This window comes from Neodiprion virginianus, chromosome 6, assembly GCF_021901495.1.
Source record: "Neodiprion virginianus isolate iyNeoVirg1 chromosome 6, iyNeoVirg1.1, whole genome shotgun sequence".
In the NCBI taxonomy this organism is placed as follows: Eukaryota; Metazoa; Arthropoda; class Insecta; order Hymenoptera; family Diprionidae; genus Neodiprion; species Neodiprion virginianus.
The window spans coordinates 13,104,761-13,118,219 of NC_060882.1; the positions used below are offsets into that span (position 1 = coordinate 13,104,761).

At 40.4% G+C, this 13,459-nt stretch overlaps 1 protein-coding gene across 4 annotated transcripts in view; it reads left to right on the forward strand.

Annotated features, from left to right (window-relative positions):
• The window catches only part of LOC124307480 (dipeptidase 1-like), a 1,861,010-nt gene that overhangs the window by 1,138,940 nt on the left and 708,611 nt on the right, over window positions 1-13,459 (forward strand). For all 4 annotated transcript variants that reach the window (XM_046769153.1, XM_046769154.1, XM_046769155.1 and 1 more), the window contains exon 8: window positions 12,617-12,686. In XM_046769153.1, the coding sequence (XP_046625109.1) occupies window positions 12,617-12,686 (70 nt within the window). The remainder of the gene's footprint in view (window positions 1-12,616; window positions 12,687-13,459) is intronic.

Here is a 13,459-nt window from a genome sequence, read left to right on the forward strand (position 1 = left end):
GTTGCGTACAAAGAAAATGGCGATCACGTTGTGTATTTCGATAGTTACAGTGATTTGAAACCGCCTAAGGATTTGATGAAGTATCTCGGTGTTGGTAGCGTGAAATACAATCATAAGTGGTATCAGGAATATGATACTGTGATTTGTGGCCACTTATGCCTTAATTTTTACAGCAGATAGCTATAAAAAGACGAGTGCCACATGAGCAAGTATCAGTCATGTCAGAATCGTTGACGTTGACACCGCCGGGCACATCATCCGTGCTGGATGCTCAATATTCTACCCCAATTCAGTTATCATCAGAGAAAAACTATGTTCTAGGACTCGTCAAGTTCCTGACATTCAATTCAATACCTAATTATCATGAGTAATGTAATAAATTTTACCTGGACCGAGCGAAAAACAACAGAGAAGTCATCACGATACCCACGAAAAGCTATCTCTGACATAAATTTAAGTCTGAAAGCAAACGACAACGAGCAGAACAGTGAAGTCACATGCAATCAAGAAGTACTCTTCAAACCCAAGGATTTCATCGGTCTATTATCGGGATTTAAAATGGCTGAGCTCGCACGAGACATCACTTATAAATCAGAATTACCGGTGGCCATACTAAAGGTGAATACTTTACGCGTTGAGTGTAACATCACCACAGGAGCGTACATAAACGAGCGTCGAGCTCACACGATTCATGAATTTTTCCCTACCGTTCCATCAGGATATAAGAGTGTTAAAGTGCCTGCTAACGTCATTAATCTATCAATCACCACACAGTCACTACACCATTTACAGCTGAGAATAGTCTATCAAGACGACGAGTAAATTAATTTTCATGGAGAAACGATAACTGTGCGCTTAAACGTAAAATCTCTTAAGTAATCGGAATCATGTTTGGGACGCAAAAGTCGGACAACAGTTATGAAAGCGAGAAGGTATGGTCAAAAATCATCAGTTGTCCAGCACCTCTGGTAAAGCTTACCTCTCCAACAGGGCTGACACCTTTGAACGTTTGGTTTCTCCGGAGTCTAGGTCTTCTATTACGTGGAAATTTTGGAAAATACGAATTCGTGTTTGCTGCATTGTGTCCGTGTTATCATGGAAGAAATAATAAGAATACAGAATCCAGGGGCATTTGACGAATCGATGGCGCATTCTGAGATTTATGCTCATCAGCCATTTGCATTATTCACCTTCCAGAATAACGATAGCATCCATATTGTTGTTTCACATCAAGACTTGTGTCTACTGCCTAGTAAAAGCTCTCCTCACATTCACGGAAAAATTACAAAGGGTGATGGTGTGACTGCGGTGGCGACTGCGAAATTGATCAATATGGCTGTTTGTCATTTGTTTGACGAAGTTTGCTACGAGTTGAACGGTGTGGAGATTAATTGGAATAAAAATGTTGGTATCAGCAGCGTCATGAAGGAACTCTTCCTCAACTTGCAGTGTTATCCCTACGGAAATTCGAATCTTGATACATCCAATAATCAGTACACCATTCTCTATGACATGTACATCCGGTTTCGAACTGCCCATCTCAACAAAGAAGCTGAACTTTTGCTATCGGAGCGTGAATTTATAAAGCAAGTTGTTGAAAACTGGACCGGCGGATACTCGATTGGAATTTGCAGCAAGCGTGAAATTTTCCGCAAACACTGCAGCCTATTGCAAGATCTTGCACGATCGAATTGTTGAGTACAGCCCGATTAGTGGCACGGTAAAGAAATTTGTGTTAGTCACTTTTGGAATGAGATGTTCAATTATCATTGCGCCAATGAAGAAAATATATGTATGGTTATTTGCTTGATTTGAAATAAGCTGATCCATTACCATTATCACGTATAAACTGAAGACAGAATGTACTTGCTGATGAATAAAAAACATTTATTCAAAATATTCAACAGTTATCTTTTGAAACGTTATATTTCACCCAACCACATGATAGAAAGTAGCCATATTGCGGCGAACATTGGAAACAACGCAGAGTCGAGCGATAGAACATCGATTGATCCATAATGGAGTGGCACCACATGCGACAAACCTGCAGCAGCACTTCTGCCCAGTAACACCAACTGCCGGTAAGGTCAGAGGTAACACCATCTTGCGGTGGATATTCGGCGCACAATGGAGCCAATCGGTCGAACAGCGACTGGTGGCGCCATCTATGTCAATGCTCTTATCGGTAACAATTCCGTCGATACAATGTCTGCTTATCCGGAAGCAAAAAATTTAAAATGGTTGCTTATCAGACAACACAAAAATCTCATTGTCAAACTGTCTGTCGGTCAAATCGAACTAAAATACAGGCGACGGCATCTGTGATTACGCTACCGTCGGTAACACTATATCAGGTAAGGCTTATGGGTAACATACCGACCGTCGGTGAGGTGGTAATTGAGGCTACTCTGCCTGTACTCCGCCATTTTGTGGTCCAGAACTCACGTATCTATACTACTTTGTCAAGCAAGATTCAACGGCTCCACTCTTGTTTCGTCAAAACTATCGTATTGTACCGGAAATAGCAAGATTGGATCGTAGAATCGAGGTAAATTATAACCGAAATCGACCGGAAATCACTCTGCGATTTGAGGGGTTCAGAGATATATTGTGTAGGAGTTGACGGCTTTAGCCTTGTTTCGTGAAAATAACCGTATTGTACCGGAAACTGCCAGATTGAACCGTAGAATCGAGTTAAGGGCGTTGCCTATGCCTCGAAAAGCGCGCGCGATCAGAGACTCACGATTTTCCTTCTCATTTCCTCATTTTTGAAGAAAATCAGGTTCTTAGGGGGTCATTTTGAAGATAAAGAATAGATCTGTGTCGCCTGTTTTGCCAAATTTTTGATTTCGCTTTCAGATTTGCGAAAAACGTACTTTAAAGTAGGTTATCTTTGAAGTGAGACACAGCGGACAGTGAATTTGTTTTAGAAATTCGGCAAAACAGGCGACACAGATCTTTCTTTATCTTCAAAATGACTCCCTGAGAACCTAATTATCTTCAAAAATGAGGAAATGAGAAGGAAAATCACGAAGCATAGAACAGCAAATTTTTCGCGCAAAAGGCGGGCGGCTGCTAGCGCCACGACCGCGTTGGCCGGCAACTATGCAAATTACAGGCGAGGAGAGTAGACTCAAATCCCCCCGCTACAATTCCGCTCTTTCGAATCCTCGTCGCTCGGCAAGTGGATAGTGTTTCGCGCTTTTATTTTTGCTTGTGTTCTTCTACCGTGTTTTTTATTATTTCGAGTTAGTATTTATTCCCGCGATGGCTAAAAAGAGAAGGAACCTGTCTTTGAAGAAGGAGAAACGACCCGGCATAAAGATTTTGGCAAATTTCAGGAAAAAATTAGGTAAATCGAATTATTTATATGATTGATGTCGCATTCTCTCCGACTTCGAAAATCAATCACTTGAGTATGAACAATCGCAGGGCTTCAATCTAAGAAGGTACTTTCAAGAGCTGATATTGCTGTTCATAATAGCAGTATAAATTCATTCTTAAGTTTTTTATACATACGAAAATATAAACTAGAATGCATTGTGACGTGTGGTACTAGCCCGGTTTGCATGAGCCGCTAAAATATGTGATCAATTTATTACGTGTTCAGGTTAAATGATCAAAATCACTATTCGGCAATTTGCATTAGTGTTTACACCTTGTCGATCATAAGGAATATTCTCATCACTTATTGTGACTACCTAAGTATCCAAGGTAAAATTACAAGGTATCTGGCAGAATTTCCCATTCGAAGTAAATACGGCGCGTATGTATTAGGCCACTAAAATACGCCCGTTTTGATTTTAGAAATGAACTTGTCGTAATTCTGGGGTAATAATACCTGCATACATTACCTACAAAAATGCCACCTACGAAACTGTCATCAAATCAGATACTATTGCCAAGTATGATTTATTTAGAAACTAATGATGATTTTGATATACTATAACCAATGATGACAAAAAAAAAAATAAATTGAAATCAAAATTGAAATTCAAAAAAAAAAAAAAAATTGATAAAAAAATATAAACAATTGGAGTACGTGGTACTTGGCGGGCCCATGCTTATATTGCCATTACAACATTATTATAGCTCGACTTCTTTTTTTTTGTGCTTGTTTTAAAAAGGCACGCCATGTACCACTATCTCCAATTTTTTTTTTTTCAATAAAAACTTTTTTTTTTTTTTTAATTTCAATTTTGATTTCAATTTTTTTTTTGTCATCATTAGTTATAGGCAGTAGTATCTGATTTAATGACAGTTTTGTAGGTGACTGTTTTTTGGGTGGCTGTCACAATAATATACTTGGCGAAAGGTTTTTGCACCAGAGGTGCTTTTTGGGGATATCAGTACTTTTTGTGGGATTTCGCCTGAACATTTAAAAATTTTGCTCGCTCGCCACGCTCGCTCGATAGATTTTTGGGATACAGAATTAATGAATAGAAAGTTTTCGTCTCTGGAGCACCTGATGTAAGAATGTATGTAGATGAATGTTTACATGTTGGAATCTTACGCTTCTGATGGGAAGCACGTAAGACGGTCAAAGCCGTCTAATAAATGATATGCGGATATGCAGTATCATTAGTTACGAGAAAATTCAACTATTCAATTCTAGTGGAGTAAGGCTCCGGTCAAGCATCTCCGGATACCAGGTTCGATTCCTGGCTCCGTCGTTAATTTTTCAAAATCACCGGTTTTTCAAATTTACATCTCATACAGAATTAATATTTGAGACAAAAGCCATCGCTGGAAAAGCCAAGTTAGAGCTTTCTCATAATTACATGTATCAGGTCCAAGGTCTTCTACACATTAAGAATAGGAAGTAGTGCTATTTTATAGTTTGGACGCCAAAGGGATTGATTTTTGATAAAATGAAACGTGACAATAAATTCTGGACCGAAAAAATGGAGAATAAATTAGCAGATTTCTTTCACTTTTGTTTGTTACCCGAGATACCGTAGATTCTAGACGCGCCCGACAACTCTCAATCCGCGAACCCCCTCAAGGAACAGTGAATTCATGACCGACAGACGACAAAAAACTGTAATATAAATATATGTACATATGTACTGTGACGTGGTATTTCGTGCCCCGTCACTTTGTTTAACTATCGCACTTCCCTAGGTACAAATATCGCAAAAAATAACGAAAGCACGTCTGAGGCCAATACTCCAAAAATGAACGACTAATTATCTTCAGTTGAATTCTCTTTACTAAGCTAATCTTATGCTATTTTCTAATTCTGTAATGCTCTACGAGAACCATCTACGAGAACTTCGCGTCAAGATACCAGGACACTGCCTGACAGGGGTCACGTACCAGCTCAACCTCGACCACCACCGACTACAGACGAACGAATACCGCTAAAACCACTCCAGATGGATGCCTATCTAGTTGTCGAACAGGGTCGTGCGTGATGCACAAATAGTACCTCCAACTATTTAAGACTTATCGGCCAGGAGCCGAACCACGAATGAATGCTTATACCGCTCGGATGCATCGTCAGGCGGCGTACAGGGCTGTGCTTCAAAAACACAACAAAGCCTCCCGTCGACGATACTTATCAGCCTGGAGCTGAACCGACCCTAACACCTACTAAGTCGTTGTCTGTCAAATGGAGGACGGTTTTCTCTTCACGAACCGTCCTATCGAAGGACTGCGGCGTGGAATAGGCTATGATACGCTGACCACGTGGATCTGGTGGGTATAGTGTGGGGATCCGGGTTGAGGGCCATCACCACCAGATCGTTCCGGCATGAGGGCTTCAATGAGCGAGGGCCGGGATGCAGCGCCGACGAAATAGCTACAACGGGGAGTACCAGTAAAGCAAGGAGTGAAGTACAGTCGGTCGCAAGTCCAAAGGACCGGTGACGTAATATTGTCGCACACCTCAATGTCGCAACACATAAGCAGTACGACCTCCCCTCTCACCAACGATACCGCACAGCTGAGGGAAAACATCTCTGACCACCTTCCGACGTCCCGATGCCTCGATACCTGTCGTCGCGGAAGAAGAAAAACTAGCAGCGAGGGATTATATTAGAATACCGCAAATTTGAGGAAGAATCACGTGACAGCAGCTCGACGAGGATCAGGATCACCGCTCGTCTCGTCACTCTACGTTTAGTTATCGCTAATAGCAGACATGCTTTTGTTAACTTTACTTTCAGTTTCATTAATAGCAGATGTGCTCTTGTTAACTCTACCTTCGGTTTTCGGTAATAGCAGACGTGTTCTTGTTATCGCTACCAAAGTTCGTTGTACCGCTATCGTATCGCATTCTCTAGTACCTGTTAGATCGTCTTTCACGTAAGTGAGGTTCCTTTTCTATTTTGCGAAGCCACGAGATTACTTGCAATATATCCTACCTTTACCTTTATCTCTCTCTCTCTCTCTTGCAGTTGGTCTGCGTGAGCCACCTGCGCTCGTACCTTATTCTCTACTATTTCTTATCTTATCACTTTCTAGTTCTTATTGCAAGTAACGTTGCGACCGGTTAACTATTACTTACGCATTGTTAGTGACTATTGCTTTATTTTGTTATTGTTCTCTCCTAGAATAGCTGAATGTCTAATATCGCTATATAGCAGCGCGTTTTCTTAAATGATCAATTCTTATCTTAGTTATTGAGCATTGCTATTTCGCTATATTTTCTCTGATTACCGTTGATTGATTTATCTTAGTGAGTGTACCGCGTGAGCGATCTTACATCGCCGCGTGGTCCCACTCGTCGTTCATTTGACATTGGAGTATTGTGCCGTATCGCATACCATCTTTTTCATTATTTTCTTCGCTAATATCGCTGATCGTAGTTGTCCGTAGTCTCTTTGGTTTGTCGTATGTTGCATATGAATCTTCTAGGATATTATTTGCCTTATCTTGAATTATCTTTTATCGTACCGCGTATTACCTTTCTTTCTTCTCGCGCTTACCGCAAACTAGAGACTACGTTTTATCTGTTAGTACTTATATTTTATAATAATTTTCTACTTGACCTGTTGCCTTGAATTTACTTTGTAATTCATAATTCCCTGTCTTTGCATATTTCTGATAATTCTGGTAATGTGATAACTATTACAAATTTTGTATTTTACATGTGTTTTATAATCGCTTCTCCTATTTTATGGTTTACTTGATCCATGCTTAATTTAGGTACCGTATATCTCTTTCTGTTCTGCCTATTCATTATAAAATTGTGTTAGTTATTACCTCGAATCATAGTATCGCGAGCCTACACATACCTCGCGCTTATTCGGAAAACGTTCCGTTATTTGTTAAATCTCTCGCTTAACTTTTCTCTGGCTGAAAATATTAATTATCGCATCTATTTCAAGTGTATCTCAATCTCTGCAGTTGTTTGCTTGTTATTAAAATTTATCGCTTCTTAATCAATATATTCGATACTATTTCTGCTTCACCTGTTTCTTATTTTGTCTATTGGATTCGACCTCTCCCCTCTGCCATCATCTTGTCTATACTGAGCAAGCTGTGCAAAACCGTCGTAGAACCTGACCTTACCTTTATCTATTACCTTTACCTTTATCTTTTTCTCTAATTATCTATTTTTTTTTACGCATGTGCATCCGGCGCCCAACAATCATATCTTTCTCTTTTATTATCTCTCTCTACGAGTATATCTGATTATTCAGGTTAGTGACTGCGCCGTAGGGTAACCAATTATCTTGTTTCTTCGTTTTACCCTCACCTCAAAAATTGGTTACAGTACATGAATATAATAGCTTTGTATACAGCTTACGTGCAATATTTCTGTGATCTATGTTTAGTTAGTTATGTGTATTACTGTGCCAAAAATTTGTTAGTCATATCGTTATAATTATATATCTGATTATTCATTCCAGGAATACTTTCTGTAGTCTGACCAAACTGCGTGTATACCTATATATTATGTAAATATTCTGTAGCCTATTTTTTCATTACTATCTGTGACCTGCACTCGTGACATACTACGTTTCATAGTTTGCGCTTTTTAGAGAATTTATTCAGCCATATAACGTATACAATGCTCGACGCCTTATTATGATATCAATTTTATCGATCAAGATTACTGTCATGTTTCACTTATACTGTTTCAATTCAATTTCTATGAGATCCTTTTCATACAGATTTCGTGATTATGTTTGTTAAGTTGAAACGAGTTTAATTTTACTTTAACCATTTTATATTATTTTTTATCATTTTGAATTTGTTTGATGCAAACCCGATCATGTTCGGGAGGTACGGACGGGTTAGGTGGGTCTCTGTTTGATAGCGACCTCCACGTGGTGAGATCTGGGAGATTGATGATATTTTCGTTGTTATATCATGAATTTGCTAACAGCTATTCGTTGCTATTTTCAATTTGAAATGACCTGTGCCGACGTCTGGCCGGTATTCATAAATAGTTACGTATTATTTTCGAGACTGTATTAGGAACAGCTCTCAGCCAATCAAGCTATGCTTTGAGCTGACTCAAGACAGTCCTGCAAATCGAACCTGACTATGAATACCGGCTATTGGACTATTACCAGTCACGTGATCGCATTGCAGAGAAATACGGTCGCCGGTGAATATAATTTTCGTTGAAATATTAAGAATGTATATTTATATCAACATACGTACAAGGAATTCTACGTCACGTAAATCAAAAAATGACCTCGTATTTTTTCAATCTATTCATACTTTCTTTCACTTCAAATAAAGGTACAAAGAATCGATACGCATTTTGGTGTTCGTCCGAAATAATGTTTGTTTTCGAAAGTTACAAGACAATCATTCAATTTTGATGCAAAAGGAGCGCGCATGTATCCGGTTCTATTCGACGTACAGACATCATTTTCAGTGCATTCGGAAGCGAACGAATAAGTTTTTATAAGAAAAAATTGCAATGTTGAACATTATTGAAAATCCCAATTTTTATAAACAATTCAGATGTTTGACGATTTTTACCTCATTAATGATGTTCACAACAACCTTGTGAAACCAACTTGTCGGTCGCGCGCCGCACAATTCACGCACCGCAACAAGCGTTTCACGCTTTCCAGTCGCGCGCCACAGAAGAAAGCACTCACCACGTCACACGCGCCGCCCACGCAGCCGAGCGCGTCCCGCAATCAGCTCACGTGGTCTCCCGCTGTTGAGGTGGAGCCGCGGCTGAGATAAGAGACCACCGATCTCACCGATCGGCAGGTCAACTTCCGTCTCGCCGAAATTGAGCCATAAATTACGACATCCACCGTCATGCTACACCACCAGTACGCGACAGTTGCTGAACAGCAAGCAGGGTTTTTGGATCACTGCATGACTGAGTCATTCAACCTGGCACCAGCCAGACCAGCCAAAAGGGCAAGCTCCCTCAATCCCCCAGCTCCTTGGGTACTACAACCTGTGGACCTCTCTTCAAGGCCTCTGACAAGGCCACCCAGCATCCTGTTATCTCTGTGGGACGTCCGACGAGCCAGGGTCACCTCTCCGAGCTACAATCGCAGCATCCCGGCATCGGTTTCTCCGTTCGTGGAATCACCACCCACCTACACGTCAACAGCCACTCAGACAACACCATCTGACATCGAGTGGAAACCGTCACTGCCAAAGACCGAACCAGAAAATCGCCGTCCTCCAACGCCGCCTAGCTCACCAGAGAGTCATTATACGCCGCCACCAAGCACAGCACCTATTCGTCGCTGCTCATCATCACTTCAGCCTACACCACGGTGCCATAGAACCACGGCAATCCCTTCCATCGCTTGGAAACCAAATTATTGACTGACTTGTATATATATGTAAATAGTAAATGAATAAATAAGGTGTATATATAACAACATCAATTCTTATCTTTGACACCACAGCGATCAACTCCTTCCACGCGGCTCGGTCGAGGAAGCTATCAACAAATAGCGAACAAATGACAAGTTTTTGAATTATAAAAAAAATAGTTTCGGGTTCCTTATTAAATTCTGTATTACTAGTAAATTTTTCAAGTGGAATCTGAAAGGAGTCTACTTTTTTTTCTATTATTCATCAGGTGCTGCGTCGTGCCGAGCGCGATACACTGGGCTGTTTAAAAGTATTTGAAACCGAATGCCCGTGAGGGGTGGTGGAGGCTAGCCGCGTCACCCGCCCCACTCCGGCGACAGCTCGGCTGCTCCGTCTCACTTGTTTCTTTACTCTCTCTCTCTCGCCACGGTTAACGCGGGAAGCGGAGTAGCCCGCGCTTTCTATCTAGTCAACGCCCTTAAATGATCGAAATCGGCAGGAGATCACCCTGCGATTTGAGGGCTCTCGGAATTTGTGATACAGGGAAGAACAATGTGTCCACCTAGCTGTAAATGGAAGTGAATGTGACATTCTTTCAAATCAGTGGAAGAATTTTTCTTAATTTTTTTCTTAGTTTCCTGCACTTTTTTAGTTCCACACCCGCGCATATACTATTAGGTGGAGGATGACGCGGTGTTTTTCTGGGAGAACGTTTACCTCATCACTCATGTCATTGTACTCGAACTGTGATTGATATGATTAGTGACACACGACGATATGATGTTGCCTAATGTCTTTTGTCTCTGCGGAGGATCGACTCTTCGATGGTGATTTCAAATTTACTATTCCAAACAATATGGACCATGTATTTCCCTCAATAGAGTCTTGAATGATTTCGGTATTTCTCCAAGTGGCACACGTACATTTTCATTGATCATATCAAATATTTCGAATAAGAATAGTTTGCCTAAAATGTGATATGTTCAATCAAATACGAGGCCCAAGATATTCGCTGCGTTTCTGATTTGTCACCCGCAGACCTTGTGTATTTTATATTATGTGATAAGTATTCGCCGAAATCGCAAATCTGAATCTTCATGCTTATTCAGCCCAAGGTTGAACCTCATCTTTTTTAATCTATTTAATATTTGTTTTTTTTTTTAATACCATAGGGCAAAGTAGATAATGTCGGTATTCTTGCAAATTTTTATCTCATATACATATATCGAGCATTACAAAATTTACGCTTTTTTTGATTTTTACTGTATAGAATGTTTACCACTGTGTATAACTTCTGAACGCCAAATTAGATCATCTAAGTGAAACATTCAGATTAAGTGTTGATGTGCACTACTTAAAAAAGAGTCTACAACACGTTGACAATAAAAAAATTGTAGCGCGGAACTGAAAATACAATTTTGTATAAACTAGAAGATTATCCATTGTATTGAATAAACTTCCAAACTTTTACAACATCGAAACTAACAGTAAAGAGGTTTTCAATAATATAACTGTAATTTAATTACGATTTCTTCTTGTCAATTTTCAATCTATGGATATTTCATTCATCGAATATCTTTTACTGCCCAGTTTAGTGTGGTCTTACAAATGATGTTGCTGTATTATATTTGTTCCTTTTTTTTTTTTAAGAATGTCGTACTTGGCAGAAATAATTTGTAACGACCGGCGATCGGTACGAAAGGGGCGGATGATGAATGGTGAGAAGCGGAGTGGGGGGGCAAAGAAGAGTAGAGCCGACACGTTCGAAGACATCAAGAATTGCCTGTATTTTGGTCGTCCACTTATCTATAATTAACGAAAGGGTCGATCGGGTCCCTCGTTGCAGCCGGACTCGCCCGAGCTGTATGGCGGTTACTTGAAATTAGCTTAGCCGGATTCCATCAGGGGTGCGAGCGTGCGCGTATGTGCGTGGGTGTGTTGGGAGAGGGGATGTATGTATGTGTGTGTGAGAGTGGTGTTGGGGAAGGCGAAGACAGATGGGTGAGGTTTTCAGGTAAGGGAGGGGGGTGGTAATAAGCGCCGTTCTGACCTGCAGATTGCAGCTTTGGTCGCTCCTCTGGTTTTGGATGTGGTGGTCGTCTAGCTTGTCTTGATCCGATCAGTTGTGTTCACGGGTGCGCAGTTCGTGGTAGACTGCCGTCGCAGGTGCGCGTTCCACGCCTTCAGTCCTCTACGGCTGCTCTCTGGCGTGCCCGGCTCCGCTCCGTGAGTTTGGGGTTTATTGTGATGTGCATGTTATGGTGCAACGTCACACACTTTTTCGATAAAAGTCAGATTTCTCACCCAATGCAACTGTTGAGAAGTATACAGTATACCCTTTATGAGTTGCAAGTGAGTGGGCGGCGCATGCGTAGCTCGCGAATGGACGGTGTCTATAGGTATATAGTAGTTGAACAGGCTTCTGTAACAAGTTGGCATGTTCAACAAATCTAAACCGATGATTGATCTTCTATTTTAACTCATTGGTCAATAATATTCCTCGATGAACTGAATGACAATTGATACCAATTTGATGTTGAATCGAGTAGTGTGACTCCAAATTCAAGTGCCCACCACATCAAAGAGCCTTCTGATAACAATTGATTTTTTCGAATAAACATTATCAATAAAAATGCTGACATCCAACATGCTGGTCTTAGCCATACGTTGTCAACTTGTATTTATGGACAAACCGCAAGCGATCGTGAAATTAGCTGAAATATAGAGTATTCAGTTTTCCATACTTCTTTCAGATAACTCGAATAAATCAATTTGCCGTTACTTGAATATTGCGATGCATAAAATTCTTTCATTTCTCTGGACAGCAAGTGTTTATCATTCTAATAACTGTTTTTTCTGGCAGGGCAATCTGTTCTGTTGGGGAAGCGAACGATACTCAAGAGAACGCTCCTGGACTAAGTGAATTCGGAAAGGTAAGAACTTATTTCTACGGACCTAAAAATTTATATACGATCGATATCACCTACAATTCAGTTTATCCGCTTCGTAAATTGTACCAAAGCCTCTATCGTGAATATCAGCGTATTGCAGTAATCAGTATGAAATTTTTAATTGAATGCCACTTCTAAAAAAAAAAAAACATTCGAACCGTTTCTCAACAAAACATTCATCAATTATTATGTTCACTTGTAAGACTTTTATACGAGCTGAAACGTGAAGTTTTTGGGGTAATTCAATCTGTACCGACATGATGCGTAAGTGAAGCTTTCCACTGGAATTTCGATAAGATTTTGAAAAATTATATTTTTACTCTGATATGCGTATCGGAAGGAGCTGTCACGAATTTGAGGAGGGTTGATTCGACAAGCATCCCGGCGTATGATTCTGTAACCATCTAGTTCTACCATGAAATTCCGTACTTCGATGACAACATACGTTTCTGAAACCGGTATGAGGCAATACTCGGGACGCAATGCTAATTCGGTACGAATATAATTTTATGCGCTAACATAGAATCCGAATTGAAATGACACGCGCTTGAATTGTTAGGCCATACGAACGTACTTGCCTATGGCTTGAAGTAGTACGGAGACGATAATTAATAGCAACTGAAGAACTGCATGATGTGGACGCTGCAAACTTGGCTGACGATGAAAAAGCGGAATTAAAGATGACATGCTCGTAGAAGGCGTCCCGTGCAGAATCAAGAGCTGCAGAAAAATACTTAAGTGGTGATAAAGTATAG